This window comes from Cyanistes caeruleus, chromosome 5, assembly GCF_971803275.1.
Source record: "Cyanistes caeruleus chromosome 5, bCyaCae1.hap1.1, whole genome shotgun sequence".
Taxonomy (NCBI): domain Eukaryota; kingdom Metazoa; phylum Chordata; class Aves; order Passeriformes; family Paridae; genus Cyanistes; species Cyanistes caeruleus.
In genome coordinates this window covers 23,116,466-23,136,313 of record NC_141705.1, presented here as the reverse complement: position 1 = coordinate 23,136,313, position 19,848 = coordinate 23,116,466, and the positions used below count along the sequence as shown (strand labels likewise).

At 34.5% G+C, this 19,848-nt stretch overlaps 1 protein-coding gene across 19 annotated transcripts in view; it reads left to right on the top strand.

The window, feature by feature from the left end:
- Positions 1-19,848, top strand: part of PDS5A (PDS5 cohesin associated factor A) — a 93,995-nt gene that overhangs the window by 20,018 nt on the left and 54,129 nt on the right. For all 19 annotated transcript variants that reach the window (XR_015286728.1, XR_015286726.1, XR_015286734.1 and 16 more), the window contains exons 3-11: positions 4,283-4,486; positions 4,900-4,986; positions 5,777-5,874; positions 6,358-6,484; positions 9,798-9,878; positions 11,360-11,500; positions 12,526-12,641; positions 13,426-13,520; positions 14,399-14,544. Coding sequence is in view for 8 of the 19 variants with exons in the window: in XM_086888515.1 (XP_086744641.1) it covers positions 4,283-4,486; positions 4,900-4,986; positions 5,777-5,874; positions 6,358-6,484; positions 9,798-9,878; positions 11,360-11,500; positions 12,526-12,641; positions 13,426-13,520; positions 14,399-14,544 (1,095 nt within the window). In the remaining 11 variants the exon portion in view is untranslated. The remainder of the gene's footprint in view (positions 1-4,282; positions 4,487-4,899; positions 4,987-5,776; positions 5,875-6,357; positions 6,485-9,797; positions 9,879-11,359; positions 11,501-12,525; positions 12,642-13,425; positions 13,521-14,398; positions 14,545-19,848) is intronic.

The window sequence follows — 19,848 nt, the reverse complement described above, 5'->3', positions numbered from 1 at the left end:
TCTTGTCGTGGTCAGTCTTGTGTACAGTGTTGATTATCTTTATTAAAGGCTTGAGCTGTTCTTAGGTGAGGGTTATCAAAGTAATTTTCTTTTTATGTGTTACCCTGTTTTTCTTGAAGTCTGGGTTTATTTACCTGTTCCAGGTTTGGTTTGTATTATAAAATTCTGTTGATGTCAGCCTGTTGGATATATTGGCAAGATGTCATTTCTTGATTGTTACATCAATATTTGGTGCTTTCTGCTTAGTTGGCATCTCCCTTGTTTAGGCATTAGCTTGGGGTGGTGGGGGGGTATGTGTGTATAGCTTTATGGGATTATTTTGCTTGTTTGCTGTTTAAAGAAAAGCCAGCAGAACCTGTATTGCTACATTTGTTGTTTCGTTTGTCAGGAATTTAAAGATTTTGGTCCCACTGATTTGAGTATTTTTCTTTTTCTTCATACTTCAGCGTCTCTTCCACATTTATTTGATGCTTCTGGCTGATAGGACTGTATCTAAGGCTGACAAAGACTTCTCATCCTAACTCTGCACCACATGGAAGTATTTTTTTCAGCAACATGAAAATGTGAAACATTTTGCTGTGTTTTACTGTGAGATCTGAGATAAAAATATAATTTGTTGTTAATAGTTAATGGCTAGAATCACCTATAGTACTGCTTAAATCATGTGAGGGAAGATAGAAAAACACTCTTGATGACAGAGTGGCATTATTTGAGTCTGTGATTTCAGCCTTTTCTTGGCATCTCTCCTTGAATTGTCCTAGCTCTTGAAGTGTCATCTGGGTTCACATCCATTTGGTTAAGTTTTACTTTTAAATATCTTCTGTATTTAATCCTAGTATTGAAGTTAATTTGCAGTATCATCTCTGTTGCAACAAATGGTATCAAATTCTCTCAGTTGTTGAGTTTCTTCTTTTTGTGATTGCAGAGGGATTTTTAAATACTGAGTATTTTTCCCTGGTCTCGTTACAAGCCAAGGGTTGTTAAATGTTACTGCTTTGGAGCCCTATGAATAAGTTGGTTTAAGAACAGTAAAAAACAAATGCAACATGTACACGCCTTCCCCCTACCGTGACTGGCTTGGAGGTTTATGCTTGTCCTGCCAACTGCAGCAATCGTTTTCTAGATCTGCCTGCTTCTTCCTGTCTGCAACTGCTGATTTGAGTCTTTTCTCAATCTATACTAATTACCCTGTCCTCTCTTGGTGTTTATATACCTCTCCCTGCCATATTGCTGGAGTCATCAGTATGTTTCAGCTGTAGATGGGCTTCCTGATCCAACAAACCATTTTCCTAAATCCTGCGGATGGGAACAGCAAAAGTTAATATTCCTGTCTGAGGCATAGCTCTTGCACAAAAGCCACTGCTGAGTCACATAAGGGCAAGCTACCATGCTGATTTCGTCTTTGGAAACAGGCCACATGTAAGCTGCATGTGAGATGTGGGCAGTTGTGTGAACAGCCCTTTGGCAGTCTTGCATGTACGTTTCAATGCAGTTGAAAGGCTGACAGTCTCACAAGAAGCTGCAGGTATTGTTCATCTCGCCTCATTTCAGCCTCTAGTCACTCTGATCTTCTTTCATGGTGGTGCAGAGTTCTGGGTAAAACAGAGCCGACATCTGTAGATGTCACAGACATCAGTGCTTGAACTCAGGGTCTGTGTATTTCTCTGCAGTGGGTGAAAGGGTAACCCAGAATTACCCTTTCTGGTAACTGACTGGCTTGCACACTGCATGGTTGATACAATCAGATGAACACCTTCCAGAAAGATTTAACTTTACGATTTTCAGTATGTTCATAACATGCTGAGAGTGACTTTAGCAGTCCTCATTTAGCTGTTCTCGCTAGTTTGAATGAAGGCATTTGCATTTCTTCAGTGTTATAATCCAATCATTTTAACTTACTTATTTGCAGAACCTGTGAGAGGAAAATTTTGTTCTGGTAATTAGAAATTCAGGTTGCTGTGGTAAAAATAGCAATAATGTAAATTTCTAGAATAGTTATAATACTTTATTTTTTCAAGCTAACAAAAGTACCAGTATGTGACAAATTAATGGAGATGCATTCAATCAAAAGTGATGCAGAATAAATTTAATTATAAATGTGCATAGCTGTATTCTGTTTACATTTACTAGAATTAGTGTTTAAATTGACTGCTTAATTGTTTGGAAAGGAATGGATGATGTTACATTAATATTATTAAAGTATATTTTTCTGTTTCTTGCTTTTTGCACTGAGTACAGTAACAGATTCTTGTTGTGAAAGCTGCTAAGTCTGTATGCTTTTTATATAAAAGAATGTTAGTGTTCTAGATAGTTTCAACTGTACAGCCAGACATCAGTTAGACACTACTGCTGTAATCTGAAAAAGTAGTGCGTAGTAAGTTCCTGTTACAGTTTGATCACATTCTTCTGGAATAAAAACTGTTCTAGCGTGATAATGAGTGGTTTCCAGTTTGGACATGAAAAACCTTAAATTATTTTGACTTTAGCCTTTTGTATCTGTAGATGTTATATATCTATTTATTTTAGGTTTTCAGTTTCATTAGCAGATGATTTTAGCAGATAAATTTCTAGCTGCATCCAGGACTCCAGGTGAGGCTACCCCAGAGCAGAGCAGGACAATCCCTTCCCTTGACCAGCTGGTGATGCTGTGCCTGATGCACCTCAGGACACAGTGACAAATGGGCCCTATAACAGGCAGACCTGAGTTGTCAGTAGAAGAATGGTTTTGTGCCTTCAGCTAGGGCTTTAAAACATAGTTTAAGAATATTTTTAAGGAAATAGACCAATAGATACAATTTTTGTTTTTCTGAGTTATAGATGTAAAGTTCTCTTCTTTTCTGTTTGTTGTATAGGGTTTTTCTTCTTCTCTCATCTCCTCTTTTTTGTCTTTGTGGCAAATTGAATTATACTTGTACATTTCTAGAAATGGAGGAGGATTTTTAAGTAATGTACTGTAGGAGGTTGCTGTCAAACATTTATTTTAATTCATAAGATCTGAATTTAAAAACATATTTTAAAACTCAGGAAGGAAAGAAAGGTGAAACACAGCACTTTTGTGTTGAAAGCAGAGACATGCTTAATAATGGAGAAGCAACCCTAGGATCATTTGAATGATACTGTAACAAAAAAACTCAGGTTAGAGTAAGAGGTGTATTTATTAACTGTGTGAGCTCAGTCTTTTGTGTTTTCCTATCAAGATTTATCATTCTGTGTTCTCTCTTGTATTTCTTCATTGTGTGCATTGTGTATCCTGTGTCTGTAGTGGACATTCCAAATGCTATTGGTATACAGTGTGGCTATCCTTCACAGTTTTAACTCTGAGGATGCTCAAGTGACATGGAGGAATGGAACACAAAGACCAATTTCAATAAGGTCATTCTAAGAGTCTCTAGCACATCTGCCTGTTTTGTGCTGACAATCCTGGAAGTCATTCTCATCCTTTAACTAACATTATTCCAAAAGTTAAATCTGCAACTATTTAGTTCTTCAGACTGAATTCTTACTTTCAGTTTTGCCAAATCATTATGTCGAGAAGTTTCAATTAACTGGGATTGTATAATAATTAAAAATAAACTATTTTGGTGGTATTTCATAGGACTTAGTAGTTCTTAGCTGTGCTAGAAGAAACAAGGAAACCATGTGGTTTATTTTTACGTGATGTTAGGCTAAAGATGCAGCTCCAAATATGCAGAAAGATCTGTAGTGTTAAGACTTATTTTACATCAGGGATTAAATTTTCTGGTTTCTAGTTTGTTTAAACTAGATAAAAAGATTGTGCATATGTAAAGTACTTTGTGAGGCCTGTGCCACGATAGCACAGAGTATTAAGAGTGGCCTCTCCTCCTCTAGTCCTGGCACAGCTCTAAAGCAGCTGCCTTGTACCGGAGCCATGTGTTAGGCCAGATGGCTTACAGCCCCTTGCACCATTCATACTGAGGTGAGTCCTCATTTGGAATTGCAGTGGGACTGCTTTGAGGAAGAGATGGTGCCATCTCCAACCTCATCTGTGCACAGCAGTTTCTGTGCTGTACCTCAGTCAAGATTGACAAAATAAGCAGAACTGCAACGTGGTTTTCAGTGTTTTAATCTAAACTATCAGTAAACCTCTAAGTATCAGATTAGCACTTCACTTTTTCTAATATTTGTTATAACAAAAAGATTCAAGTCTAATTGTGATTATGCAGCAGAACATGTATGGATAGCACTGCATCCATTTAAAAAGTCTTGTTTAGTAATAAGAAATAAAAGCAGAAACTCAGTTTTTTCTTCTGGTGTTTTTCAGATGGTGGTAAAAACCTTCATGGATATGGACCAGGACTCAGAAGATGAAAAGCAGCAGTATCTCCCATTAGCCTTGCACCTTGCATCTGAATTCTTCCTCAGGAATCCCAATAAAGATGTGCGCCTCCTTGTAGCATGTTGCTTGGCTGATATCTTTCGTATCTATGCTCCTGAAGCTCCATATACTTCCCATGACAAACTTAAGGTAAAAATGCTTCATAAAATAAAGGCTTTTCTCCTACCTTATTCTAACTGAAGAGAATAGAAACTGCCCCCTCCCCAAAAAAACCCCCAAACCAAACAGTCATCCCTCCCCCAACAGAAAACCCCAGAAACCAACAGAAAAATGTTTTTATTCCCATGTATACTGATTCTTAGTTTTATTAAAGAAAAATTGCTTCAATCCTGTAAGTCAGTGTAATACTTCAGGGCCAGAGATGTGTAAAGGAATGCTAGATAGCCAGTATCTCTGTTGGTGATAGCTTTTTGTCAGTGCCTAAAAAAGAAAATTTAATGGTCTCATGTTACGAGTTTGAAAATGTGGATAGATGTCGCTACTTAAGGATTGCATTTTCACTTTCTGCTGAATCAAACTTTTAAATTTTGTTTTTTTGACAGGACATATTCTTGTTTATTACAAGACAATTAAAAGGCTTGGAGGACACGAAGAGCCCTCAATTTAACAGATACTTTTACTTGTTAGAGGTAACACAATAGCTGTAATTTTCAGTAGATGGTATTAGCTCTCTAAGCCGAAGAAGTGTAATCAGTTGTTCTCCTGATGTGCCAGTATGCCTGGCAAATTTATTTCATTCTGTAAATCACACCAGTCTCATTAAAGTTAAGTGAGTTGCTTCTTTTAGTACTTAAAATGATGTTTGAGTTTAGTAAGTTTGTCAGTCTGCAGTTGAGGACATGTTAAAACAATTGGTATTTATTAAAATTTAGCCTTTATCTTACAATTCCATAAATTGGGGTTTTTTCTATCAAGAGAGAAAATTTCAAATGCTGATTAAAATCCAAATGTGCCTATATTGGTGATAGAAGGAATGTAATATTTTTGCTTTAAAAACATTCTTCTCAACATACTGTTGAGAAGAACTGAGTGGTGGAGTTCAGTTCTTTGCATTTAGAAATAGTATCTCGTTTGTAAACAAGATACTTGATGTTTAAAACATGATGTTTAAAATTGTATTGTTTCATAGCATGCATTAAAAATAAGGTCTTATTAAATTAACAAGTTCTTTCAGTCGGCTTTTATACTTAAGAAATCAGATCATTCTGTGTTTAGCTTTTTCTGGATATATCTTGCAAAGCCCTTCTGTGTAACAAGCTCATTATATGCAAAGCAAATATCCAGTCTCTTTCCCCAGAGCATTTATATCTACTGTATATTATTTTTCCTTAAATAGAAAAACCCCATAGCCAACATAATTATATTTATGTTACTTAATTTGAAATTGTACTAGCCTAAATATCCTAATTTTTGTTTTAGAATTTAGCTTGGGTCAAATCTTACAACATCTGCTTTGAGTTGGAAGATTGCAATGAAATTTTTATTCAGCTTTTTAGGACTCTTTTTTCAGTTATCAAGTAAGTTGAATCACTTTCATTATATTAACTGTCAAAATATCATCAGGTTTGGGGGTAGACTGAATCATTGCATAGTTGACAGATAAATATGTCTGAACAGAAGTCTTTCTCTAAATGAGGTGCTACAGGGAAAGCAAATCAGTGTGAACTACTGGCACTATGGAGGGGTGTGTGTCTGAAAGTAGATGTGTTTTAGAATTTGTTGTCCATGTTATTGCAGTATACTTCATTGTGATTAATTTATCTACATTTTTGTATTGGTTGTTAATTATCCTTTTTTATTTTGATTCTCTTAAAGCAGAGTCAGGTTGTTGTAGATGTTTGAACCTTTCTGTAAAAGAGGAAAGACACAAAATAGTTTTGAGATGTGGAGAGTGTAAGGGAGAGAAAACTGGACAACATCAGATGATGTTTCTTGATTGTATTGTTAGTATTTGTCAGAGTCTGAGAATTTAATATTGATAGTATTCTTTATTATTTTAGTAATAGCCACAACCAGAAGGTACAAATGCATATGCTGGACTTGATGAGTTCTATCATCATGGAAGGCGATGGAGTAACTCAGGAGCTGCTGGACTCAATTTTGATTAACCTCATTCCTGCACACAAGGTCTGCCAAATAAAATATTATTGTAGTATACTCTTATAATAATAACTCTTACTGCCTTTTGAACGTTGTTTATCTCTTTATACACTTTAGCTATTGTGACTGTTTTATTTTCTCACATTCATTTGGGAATTACCTGGTGGTGTTGATTAGCTGTATCTAGATCATAGGATACCAAGAGATTATGCCACCTCAGGATCTCTGTACTGAAACATAAATGAAGTGTTTTCAAGCAAATATAATAACATTGTATCTTGAGGAGCGTAGGTGGTTGGTTGTTTCTCTTTTGGCTTATGTTTGGTTTCTTTTAGTAGAGAAGATAGTAAATATTTTTGAATTTAGAAAAAGGGGGCAGTGGGGATGAAATATTCCCAAGACTTCTGTGGTGTCTTGCTGTTCTGCCCAGCTTGCCGGTCAGCACCTTCCTAGTTGTGCTTTCCACTCCTTCCATTGTCTTTCTCCATTTAATTCACTTATAAGGAACAAAGCGTCACAGAACACTCACACACACACACACACTGCCCTTTCTAGTGGAATTTTATTCCTTGAAGAGAGGATCACTGGGTCTGCACTTGAGCTTTTAAAGTACCTTCACTGTTAATGCCTTAATAAATTTAAAAAAAGAATAAACAAATTTTTAGCTGTGAAATAAGGGAAAATGAGGTGCAGGCTGGTGATGCTTTACACTGATCAAGAAAATCCCTTGCTAAAACACTTGTATTTACCAGAAATAGTATGAAGTTTCAGTTACTAGTTACAGTAGATGAACTGTTCTCTGATTATCAAGTATGTGTTTCTGTTTGTTTATTTGTTAATTTAAAATTACAATTTAAATTACAAAAATTATGGCAGATCCATCCATGACTACATAATTAAATGAGTATATAAAAGCAGGGATTATTCATTTGATTGCATAAAGAGGGGAGAGTTCATGGAAATGTGTAGCATGGGATTGAGTAAACTGTGGCCATTGTCATTTACCTGTGAAATCTCATCAGGCTTATAAAAGTATATATAGTCTGCGATGAATTTGCATTCCTTCTACCATAATCATGAGACAGGACTACCATTCTGTCAAATAATTTTTATTTACAGCAATGAGATAATGTCTTAATGAAACTGCTAACACAGAGGCCTCTTAGAACAAGAGCCCTTCTGAATATTTAATTTTAAGTTGCTTCTAATGAATGATAGGCAGCAGATATGAGGAATGAAAGCAGAGAGTGGTGATCGGAGGTGATGCTGTTAACAATGGTGGACATTGCTCTGAGGTAGAATGTCCCAGTAAAACCTTGTACAACTTAACAGTGTGTTGTGAATACTTGATTTAGGCAAAGTAAAAGTGATTGTGATCCTTTAACATTAACATTGTTACAGGTTTGCCTAATGAAGAAAATTCTCAAGCGAGGCTCTGATAGAGGGAGATAAATTTGTTGTAAATATTGGGCTATGATGCATATTTAGTATCACTTAGAGGACTGGTGCCACTCTTACCAGCCCTTGGTCATGACTGAGCAAATAATATCCTGTAGTAGTCCGTGCTCAGTATTGTAATTTGGTCAGTATGTCAGTCTGTGTTACTTTGTTTCCTGTAATAGGACTTAAAGGACTGCTTTACCATGGTAGTTTAAAAAAAAAACCCAGAAAGTTCCTTTGTCTGATCTGCCTAGCAGAGTTTGACTGTTACAACTGTTCTCCTTTCATGAACAGATCTCAAAGAAAATTCTGTGATTATATTGCTTGTCTTTAGATATGTAAATCAGAAGCGCTGTAGCCTTAAGAGCACAGTTGTTTTTCTTGTAAAATGCATACAATAGCAATACTTTTGGGTCTGTGCAAAGCAAATACCAGTCATTCTCTGCTATGACATAAGAAAAATACCAGTCTGGCAAGACTAGAAGGAAGTTTGTAAAGAAGCTGAAGTGATGTGTTTTGAATAATGCACTCTGGTTTGTTTGGTTTTTTTAATTAGACGTGATATAGAGACTACCTCCAAATCTAGATTATATTAATTTGTACATCTATTCTTAGTAAAGTGATGGTGTGGTGTACATTGTTCTCTGTGTGTGCTAATGTGACTCTCATCTCATAAATCCAGGTTTTTGATAGAAGTAACCTGTCACGTTTTGCTCACGTTTTGACACCTGTGGCCTCAAACTGTAGCTCTTTTTATTAACTTCAAAAGTAGTGCTATTCAGTGAATATTTATCTTCCCAGTCTTACTTAAGTTATTCCTTAAAAACATTTTGATGTTTTAAAAATCTGTATTTTCTTCTGCATGCTCTACAGCATGGGCAATTCAGATCCACAAGGTTTCTTTTCTCCTAATAGTTGAAATAGTTGATTATTTGTTTTATCAAGTTATGTATTACTTTTTTAGGCTGTTTTGGTGTTTGGTTCTTCAGTATTGTGGTGTTCTGTGTTCATGTGTGTATTTGGGTTGTTGGTTTGGTTGTGTGGAAGAAGCTGTATTGAAGATCCATAGAAAATGTATTTTAAAGTTTGAGATTGGCAGTCTCTTAGTTTAATACCAGCATACCAGTCAACAAGATTTTAGTCATGGTTGGGTTGGGGAAAAAGTGTTGGGATATTTTTTGAGAAGAATTCATACAAATCTGTCTGTCTTCTATAATGAGACATCAGCTTAGTGCTTTGGTGACTGGAGAGATATATGTTTGAGCCTTGGCCACTTTTTTCTCTTTACTATCTGTTGATGAACTGTCCTTGTAATCTCATTAGTTAAAGGAACATGGGAGAGTTCTCAATGTAGACTCGCCAAATACCGCATTTCCAAGAATCATTCATCCCTAGGCTTTACTTGAGTAAAGTAAAGCTCCAAGCTGAATTAGTCCTTAGATGGTATGAGATACTGTGTATGGGATTTGTGTGGATTTGGACAGTCAAATTTTTCAGATGTGCGCTTATATTCTTTTTCTTACTCAAGAGCAGTATAAACAATGTTCAGATTTGTCATATTACAATCAAATGCATACTTGGAAGGTTAACTGCTAACTCTGCCCAAGTGTAGGTGCTTTCTGTAGTCTCACTTGGGCTGTCTCAGAGCATATGGTAGAGTCTGTGGAGAAGTCAGTGCAGTTTTACTCTCTAGAAGAGGCTGAACTTGTTACAGAGTGTACTTTTAATGAGTATGTGAGGCATGAACAAAACCACATTTAAATATTAAATCAATGTATTCTTCAGTGCCAGATTTGGTGCATGTTTATTTTCAGAGTATGGAGGTATGCTAATGTTTCTTCAAAGTTTGTTACTGCATGTGAAAACTCTATGAAATTTTATTATATTTTCTTTATTTCAGAACCTTAACAAACAAGCGTTTGATCTTGCAAAAGTCCTGTTGAAAAGGACCGTCCAGACCATTGAACCGTGTATTGCCAATGTATGTAAATTAATTAATCCATATTACCTGCCAGTAACAAGTGTTCTTGTCACTGTCTTGATTTATTGGAGATTTGATGGGCATTTTTATTCTTTTAGATGTTGTTTAGATGTTTGTTGTTTGTTGTTAGAAGCTACTACAGTTTTCAGAATTGGATGTTGTTGGCTTGGTTGTTAAGTGTGGGAAGTATTTCAAATGAGTGAAGAGAAAATTAATTTTTATCCATCTCAGTCTAATGTTAAGCCTAAATGTAGGCTATGAAAATAGGTGACCACCAAAAATCCTGTTATAACAAAAGGAATTATTAAGACTTCATATATCCAGCAACCAGCCAGCCTCATTTCATATCCAGCTTTAGGATGAAGCATTTCAAGCTACTGGCTGTTTGCTAGATTTCCTTCCCCTCCTAAACTTGCTATGACTTGTAGTCATAATGAGTAGAAGAACTATGCTTTCTACAAGGCTTCCTTCAAATTATAATTTCTTCTTCTTAGATGTGAGTGTTGTATTAATACAGCCTATTAATACAGCTACTGCAGTCTTTGATGAATGTGTTCTGATCCATTCTGTTGCCTTTCCTTGGTGCTGAAGCCAACAGAATTAATAAAATTCAGAGTAGTTTAAAAGGGAGTCAGGTAGATTCATTAAAAACAAAAAAATTAATCAGTAAGTATTTAAATGGTTAAGGAGTCTCTCTAAGAGTTACCATATTCCAATTTCCCTGTTTTTTTAAGCTTTGTAATTAGTCATATCTGGAAACAGGATAGTACATAAAGTAACCTTTGAGTCAATTTAACACTACTCTCCTTACTTTCTTTTTCAATCGTGTAATAAATAGCTCTTTTTGCTATTGCATTTGCACTGCTTAAATAATATTAACCCACAATGTCTAATAGGAAGAATTAAGTTTTAATATACTTTATATAAATCCAAAAATAAATAATTTATAATTTTGACTACTTCAGTTTGTTTCTGTTAGATCACTAATGATCTTGATACATTACTCATCAAATATTGCAAGACATGACATAAAGACATCTGACATTCTTTAAAATTGATTTGAAGCAGAGAACTTTTTTTTTCAGTGTTGGATGATCTTCAGTTGGATTGGGTTTCAATTAAAGAAATAAATTTTTAAGTACTAATTTTTTTTGGTCGATGTTCTACTAGTTGAATATACATTTTAAGTTAAGAATTATTTTATGACCTGTTAATTTTGCTTGGGAGTTGCTTACTGAGATTTGATATTATCAGATTGTCATGTATTTAACTATCTTGATAGAATCAGTAGAACTGAACTGAGAAGGAAGTTTGTAATTTGCTTGAGCCAAAATTTTAATGGTGAAATGTAATGAAGAAAGTGTGCTTTGGGCGCCTTCCCTTAGTATAAAACCATTAATGATACTAGTTAAAATAATTTTTTAAAATAATGTTTACATTAATGAAGGAAAATATACTACATAACAATGTTTGTATTTTAGTTTTTTAACCAGGTTCTGGTACTGGGAAAGTCTTCAGTAAGTGACTTATCAGAACATGTGTTTGACTTGATACAAGAGCTTTTTGCCATAGATCCTCACTTACTGCTGTCCGTCATGCCACAGCTGGAATTCAAGCTGAAGGTGGGTTACACTGTAGCTTTGGACAATCACTTAAATTTGTGGGGATATTAAGAGTGCAGAACTGTAGATTTAATAAGTGTTCTACTCGGGAGATAAAAATTCTATATTTATTACATTCTTTTGAAGGTAAATACAATATTAAAGTAGGAATACTAGAAATTTGTATGCAGTTATTGTGCTTACAAAGATGTATTATGCACACAAAATATATATAATCCTTATAATGATTAATTATTGCAGTCTAATGCAAAACCTTTATGTACTTAATCTTTGGGTTACACCCAAAATTTATAAAGTTATTAGGCTGTGGTTGGCTTATTTTATGAAGTGCAAATGTTTTAACTTCAGAATTGATTTGCAGAATTTTCTTCTATGAAATAATGTTTTAATAATAGGGGAACTATTTCTTAATATTTTATCAGATTTGTTACTGTCAGCAAATAAGTCAGCTGACTGCTTTTGAATCCTTGAAAATGGTTAATTTATCCTGATTTGGAGTCTGTGGGGGTTTTAATTAAAAAGCTGTTTGTCTTTCCTAAGATTGTAAGTGGACAAGATAAATGATTCTGTATGTGTGGATGTACATGTAGGCTATGGTTGCAATAAACAAAAATAACCAAGAAATGATTATTTGGTGAAATTACATGTAGCTTTCATTAGTGCACATGTGTTTATAGCATCTTAATTGGTGTTTTTTCAGCACACACAAAATAGTCTTAAAAATGTTTTAAAACAAATAATTAATCGTTTATATTGTCAAATATATGTTAGAGTGCCATGTATGGGACGTTTTTATTCCTAAAACAGCAAAGCACAGCCATCTCTTTAGTGTCTGTAATACATTAACTTAATAGGTATTTGTATATTTTGCTTCATATTAATTCAATAATTAAAGAGAATGAGGATTATCAGAAATATATTCATACTGAGCTTTTAACTAACTGTTCAAAAAACAGAAAGAAAATTATTATTAATGTATTAAGGATAATGATTTACAATTCCTTTTTCATGTCTTGATTTTTTAGAGCAATGATGGAGAAGAACGTTTGGCTGTTGTTCGACTTCTAGCTAAACTATTTGGCTCCAAAGATTCTGATCTGGCCACACAAAATCGACCTCTTTGGCAGTGCTTTCTTGGGCGGTAAGAGAAATGGGATAGAATTCTGAATTTCTGTTCTTCTTTAATGGTCTTTTTTTCTGTTTTCTTACAGTGTTGCCCTTTCCATTGTCTTTTTTAGAGGATATAACTGTTTGTATTTGAACAAGTTACATTATTAAACCTTCAAAGCAGAAAACTGCATAGAGTTATATTTTAGAAGGATGAAGCCTGAAGGACTGCTGCTATATTGCTATCAGCTATGGGCATATAAGTTAGATAGCACATTATATGCATAGCAGAATTTACACAATAGCTATGCATTTTCATATATTGTCTTTAATTTCATACTGTTCAGCTGTATCTGCAACTCTTACCTGTTTTGTTTAGCATTTACCTTTCTGAGTGAAGAGATACCGTCTTTTACTTAAATGTAGAAGTTCATAATTTTTAAAAAAGTTTTCAAATTACTCCTGTTTTATGCTAGTTTACATGGCTGTAATTTTGTGTGCGCATGTGTGTACACGTGCACGCACAATTGACGTTGTATGGAGAACTGTATTCAGAAGTCAGTGGGCAAAATCCATTGGGTCAATCCACAAACACCATATTCATTCTTTAAGTTTAGTCCTGCCTGAATTTCATAAGAAATAACAAATGCTTGTATGAGGTACATGGAGAAAAATTAAAAACATTTATATTCTCTAATTTTGCCATATAAAAGTATTCTAATAGTTAACATACTATCGACACATGTTACTACATAGAGAATAATACTGATTTGCAAAGCTAATTAAAAATTAACATTCATCATCTTCTATCCCTCTAGGTTCAATGATATCCATGTCCCTGTGAGATTAGAGAGTGTGAAATTTGCCAGTCATTGCTTAATGAACCATCCAGACTTAGCAAAAGACCTCACTGGTGAGATGCTCATATTGGGATTTAGAATAATATACAAAATGAGCAAGGAATTGTGTAACTATTTTTGTACATAGCAGTGTAATTCCGAAATGTATCAAGTCCAGTGCTTGATGCTGGATGGAAGAGATATCTGCTGATTGATTTCTGTTGAAGACAAGTGTTAGTTATTAGAAAAAGTCAGAGTGTGTGATTTTGTGTAGGCTTTGTCAGAGTGAGTTGTTAAGAAGCTATCCATTGCAGAGTGAATTTTAAAGTAATTTCAACTTCTAAAGAAACTTTAGGTGAGGCAAAGCAAATATTGGTGTAATGTCCTAACTTATTTTCTAAACCAGTCACTGAGTTTCCCACTGCTCTGTTCCAATGAGTTCAGAAAATACCTTTTTGGTGATCTAAACTATGAAGTTTCTTCTTTCTATATAGTATTGTTTTAACTGGGAGAAGATCTTCAGGCTTACCTGAAAATACTGTTGTTTTTTGATGCAAGCTATTCTACAATTGTCAGTATTTTTGATCTGTTATTTACATTTTTTACTCTTCAGGAATGAGAGTTTCTTCTCTTTTTGTTTCTTCTTATTCCCTCACCCCCCTTTACTTACAATATATTCTAGTCAACTTTATTTCACTTTATTGCTTCTTGCAAATGAGGTTATCATAAAAGCTGTCACTCCTATATTCTTCTGATACTGAGTTATCTAATTCTTTTATATTTAACATAGAAAACATCAGAGCAGATGTTTCCTGTGGGTAGCTCTATATTTAATAAATTATATGGTTGTGATATATGACTGACAATTTATTGATGAAACATTATTAATAAATCAAAATACATCACACCTTTGCAAAAAAACCAAGCTTTTTGTTGTTTCTGCTCATAACAGAATATTTGAAGGTTAGATCCCATGACCCAGAAGAAGCCATTCGACATGATGTTATTGTTACAATTATTACTGCGGGCAAGAGAGATCTCTCTTTAGTCAATGACCAGCTGCTTGGCTTTGTAAGGGAAAGAACGCTGGACAAACGGGTAAGTGTTAATATTGTATTTTCAGCAATTACTTGCTTCTAATATACTTTGGTAAACGTGAAATAAAAAAAACCCAAAGCCACAGAATCAGAATCTTCAGAGTTGACTGTTAACAAGAATACTTCCAGGAAAAAAAATAATTTTCCTACAAGACCATCTTAATAAAAATTCCATGTTATGGTGGCATCGATCGAGTGTTGTCAAGCAAATAGGGTCAATTGACACGTGATAAGCACAGTTACATTGTAAGAACATGAGAATGGTTACATGTGTTTAAGCCAAAGGTCAGTATAACCCATTATAATTCTCACCGTGGTCAGTTTTGGCTTCTTGCAATTTGTGATTTAAGGATTTCTTAAGTCTGCTGGCCCATGTTCATAATAACTTTTAACAGAACTTTATTCTATGTATTTATCAATTTCTTTCTTGAATTCATTTTACTTTATAAGCCTCCATGGCAAATGCATCAGTAAATTCAAGTTTTATGCATGTTTGGGAAAAGTGACTTCACTTGTTTTCTTTTAAACTTGTCTGAAAATTTGACTGGGTATCTCATAATTCTTGGATTACATAAAATAATGAATATTCTTTGACTCATATTTAACAAATATGAATGTCATATCTTCTCCAGTTCTTTGTTTTCCATTCCAAAGAATCACCTGATTGACTTCCACACAAATTGATTGTTACAGACATCTGATCATTCTTGTCTGGATGTTCTCTATGCTGTTGTAACTGTATCCTGTTGTAAGGTGACCAGACTTAGGAACAATTTACCACTCATCAGAGCATTGATTTTGAATGGCATTCACAGTTTGCACCATGTTGTGTACATACTTGACGATAACTTTTTTCTTATTCTGAAGCATTCTGTCTGTCTCTCCTGCTATTTCTGAGAACTGAGCTGACAGTTTTGGAAAATATTCATGTTAACGTCAGTGTTTTTCTTTAATAACTTTAGATGGTATACTGCCAAATATGGTACATGCAGAGTTAAGGCTGGTGGGAAAATCTGTTCTTAATCTGAATTTGTTCCATTTCAAATTGTAACAAGTCAGTAGCATGACATTTTTCTGCAATTCTTAATTATGATGTTACATCTGACTACCTTAGTAAATTTTGTAAGTACTGTTCAGTTCATTTTGTAATAATTTTTTTATATGTTAAGTGTCAGAGATTCTTTTCTGACTTCCTCTGTAGGTTCCTTTTGTTCCCTTCATTGTGAAAATCAGTCATTTCTTTCCACCCATTTCCCCCTGTGTTTTAGTCAATAACTAATTCACAACCAAATTTTTATTTTAAGGCCCTCTGGTATGAGACTTTCTTGGAAGTTTTTGTGATCTTAATGCATTTTACTGATGTACTTCTGGGTCTGCTAAAAGTTATTTTGTCTTGGATAAAACTTCCCACTATATAAAGTTCAGTGACACATTTTTGTAACTTATTTTTCAGTAGTGTCAGCTCTTTGTTGTTTCTACTGTTCTATTTCAATCTGTTTGCCCATTCAAAATCAGATGTTCTGATGAGTAGCACATTGTTCCTGTTCAGACCTTTTGGTTTCTTTCATATTTGCTGTGTTCAATCTGTTTATGGAGAGATTGCAATAATAGAATAATTCATGTTCTGTATATAATGTCTAAATTCCTGTAAAAATCAGAGATGGGTTACCACCTGGTCGTAATGATTTTGATTCTGCTTGCTTTATTTTTTTTTTTTTTAAATGTCTCTTAACGTTACATTAAGAAACCTCTTCAGACCTCTCTCTTGGAATAAATCTGTTTGTCTTTCAGCCATACAGAAAGGGTCTGGAAGGCTTCCTGCTTCTGGAAGCTTTGGTGAAGATGTGTAGTTAGTATGTTTTTAATAACTTCCTTTTGAAACTATTGCTCATGCTTCATCAAAGATTTTCTTTGAACTTGCCAGAGAAAATATACTGTTTCCTGTTTATATTTTTCTGGCTCCATGCTCTTTGGAGGGTGGTGCTTAATAGCAGACTTCTTTGTGTCATGTAGCCATGCTGATTTTTTTTTTCTTTATTACTGTTCTTTTTTGATAGGCTATAGAAAGGATGCCCCCTATGTCATTCTAGTTAGTTACTTCAATTATTTAATTTAAAGTTTACATTTTTTAGTTCCCCTTTTAAATGGGAATCTTACTATAATGGATTTTGAGAAAAGGATGTCATCTTTACACAGAGAAATACTGATTTTGAGTATGTTCACTATTATAAAGCAGCTCTTCGATTGTACTCGCAGTTTGACATTGCATGTTTCTCAAAGTGATCAAGATCACCTTCCTTCTTTTACAGACACTAAACATGTCCAAAATGTCATTTATGAGATCTAAAAACTTGTAGTAGAGCCACCACTTCCCACTGCGACTTCCACCTAGTGAGGACGGGATGATTGTTACTGTGTCTTCAACGCAGTGTCTGTTTTCCTTTAGTATGCTGCTGTCACTAAGACACAGTCAGCTATTACTACACAGCTGTAATACTGATTTCTACAGAGCTAGGTCTTTTTTTGCATGGCTTTAAATCAGTGTGGCGGCACTTTATGTTCCTCATATGTTTGACTAAGTCATTTCACACCAGTCATAGGTTTGATATGTTGCATTTCAAGATTAGGTGCTTTTTCATGCAATCAGTGAAGAATTAACTTCATCTGTACTTGATGTTTCTATTATAAAAAAATCTCTGGAGAGAGCTTTAATGAAAATACATCCTGAGGAGAAAATAAAATTGAGCACTAGAAATTACTACACAACAAATACTTGGCATTTGAAGAAGACCTTAGGAATATAGGATGTTTTGTTCAATATAATTAGTGCTGTAAAATGACAATCAAGGACTTGTAAACTTTCATCTGTTTTTTTATTTTTAAGATTTTTCTCCAGTTGGGAGAGGAGCATTGCTAATGTCCATGTAATCTGTATGTTTTCTATGTAGGATTTTCTCAATTCCAGGCTGAGTGCATTATACCTATTTCAATCATTCTTTTTCTTTAAAAGAACTCTGTATTTGTTGGCTGCATTTACCCTTTGTAGTTGGGTTTCTGTTGGACACATCTACTGCAAACTCCTAAATGATCATTCATCAGTTTGACTTCACTTTTTAGGCCTGTAGTCATCTATCAAGTGAGTATCGCTATTACTCTGAAAAGAATGCTTGTCCAACAGGCTGACGTAAGGTGCCAACCTGTCACTTCAGTTCTGCCTCTTATCTTTATACGGCAGGGAATTGTTTAAATTCTGCTAACTGGTACACCATTTAAGTGATCGGCTTTTTTTCTCCTGACCATATTCTAATTGACACAGTATTGGTAAAAATAGTCTAAGCACTTTCTAGAGGAAAAGTTTCTGGCTAAAAGACACTACTCAATTTTCTAAAGGAATATCGTTAGCTGATTTGATCTATATAGACATTTGTATGATTATTGTAGCTATTTAAAAAACAACAACAATTTAAAACAAACAAATAAATCCCACTTCCACCAGTAGCTTTCAAATCCATTTTTATTGCTCCAGATGGAAAAGTAACTCTGGTAACAGATGCTTCCCAAAAACTGAAATCTAGTCTTTGGTAATAATTGTTCTTAGCAAAGCTTCATTGGAACACCATCTCAAGGGTCTTTTCAGCATCTTCACTTTTCAGAATAATTAGGAGATATTTTAAAGACAAATAACAAAAATGCTCTTTTCCATTATACTGGAATAATCTAAAGAACCTGAGAAGTTAAGGGAGTTATGACAGCTGACTTCATTGGCATTTCTCCCAGCAGTCTTTATGGAGTAGAGACTCAGGCCCTTCATAAGAACTGACTTCCACATCATCAACTAGAAGTCAAAAGCTATGGAGTGAGGAGCCATAGAATCATACACCCATTTTCATTTCCTCTTTACACATTTTTCTGCATGTGTGTTTGTTTTAAGCATACTGAAAACCATTGTGGCTTTTTCCAGATGAAGGAGGATGATTGTAAGATGTTTATGAGGGGAATAGGTTTGTTACTCTGATGGGTAAGGGATTGTATTGAACTTTCAGGAGCAATTTTTTTTCAAAACTCAGCTCAACAGCTATCAGTGGAGGAATTTAATGATGTTGGTAAACCAAGGAAGCTAAGGTTATCAAAATTCTTCTGTTAATTAAATCAGGGTAGTAATTCTGTCAGCTGTGTTTATTCATATGCTGCCTTTGAAACTGATTACTTCATTCCTCTTTATGTTTATTTGCTGTTTCATTTTTAATTCTCAGAAGCATCTTATTCTTTTTTTCCCTACATGTATCTTCTGTTCAATGACTTGCTTCCATGTGTTCAAAACATTCTCTAAGGGGTTTGGTCCGGTGTCTCCTTCTGTCAGTCTGCAACTGCCTTTGTGCCTGCTCTGAGATCTAGTCTGCAGCAATTTAACTAATCAGAGTTCTGTCTGCAATCCAAACCTGCTTTCTTTTGTAACCCTTTGTTACTCCTTCATTTTAGGCCTAAATTCTCTGGAATCATTTTTAGAAATCCTTTTTTGTTTTCTTCTGACAAATTTTGCCACCATTCCTGTCTCATATAGGAGATCTGATGAAGCTATCGCCTGCATTGGAAGGGTATATGTGAATGCAGAAAAATATTAGTACTTTTCTGAAAACGTTTCCCTTTCAGGCCTTTATTTTCTTTAAAATGTGCTTTAGGTCACAACAGGAGTGAACAAATTCCTGCAGAAAAGTTAAACAATAACATCTATTTATAGCTAAAGTTTTTCTCTTTTGTGGAAACTAATTACTGTGTTACATTCTAGCAAAGTCATTACCATCTTCACCTGTTGCTTATGGTTTTAATATTTAAGAAATATGTAAAAAATACAAGTTTCTTTTTTCCAAGTTACTGTTATAACCTACTCCAACAGCTAGTGGTGTCTTGTGGTAACATGAGCCATACTATCTTGAAGATTTGTCTTTTTTTGGCCCTTCAAGAAAAGGAAATAATTTAGTAAAACTGTTAAGAAATTAAATGTGCAGTACCTCACTGGTACTGAGTCAAGCCTTCAGTTTAACAAGATTGAGGAAGTTACTCACTGTATGAATAATAGTATCTACATTTATACTTTATAGGCTGAAATTACCTGAGCATTGTTAGTCCTTGGGAGTTCAAGACCAAAAGTGATACCTAGTGTGTTCTGGAAGAAATGATCTCTTTTCAGTTTGAATTTCATGCATTTCTTCTAAATGATGTAGGAAAACAAGTGTCTTCTGAGGTTTACTGTGTAAATCATTCAGCATGAGACACTGTACTGCCTAAGTTAATCAAGTCAGTTCTG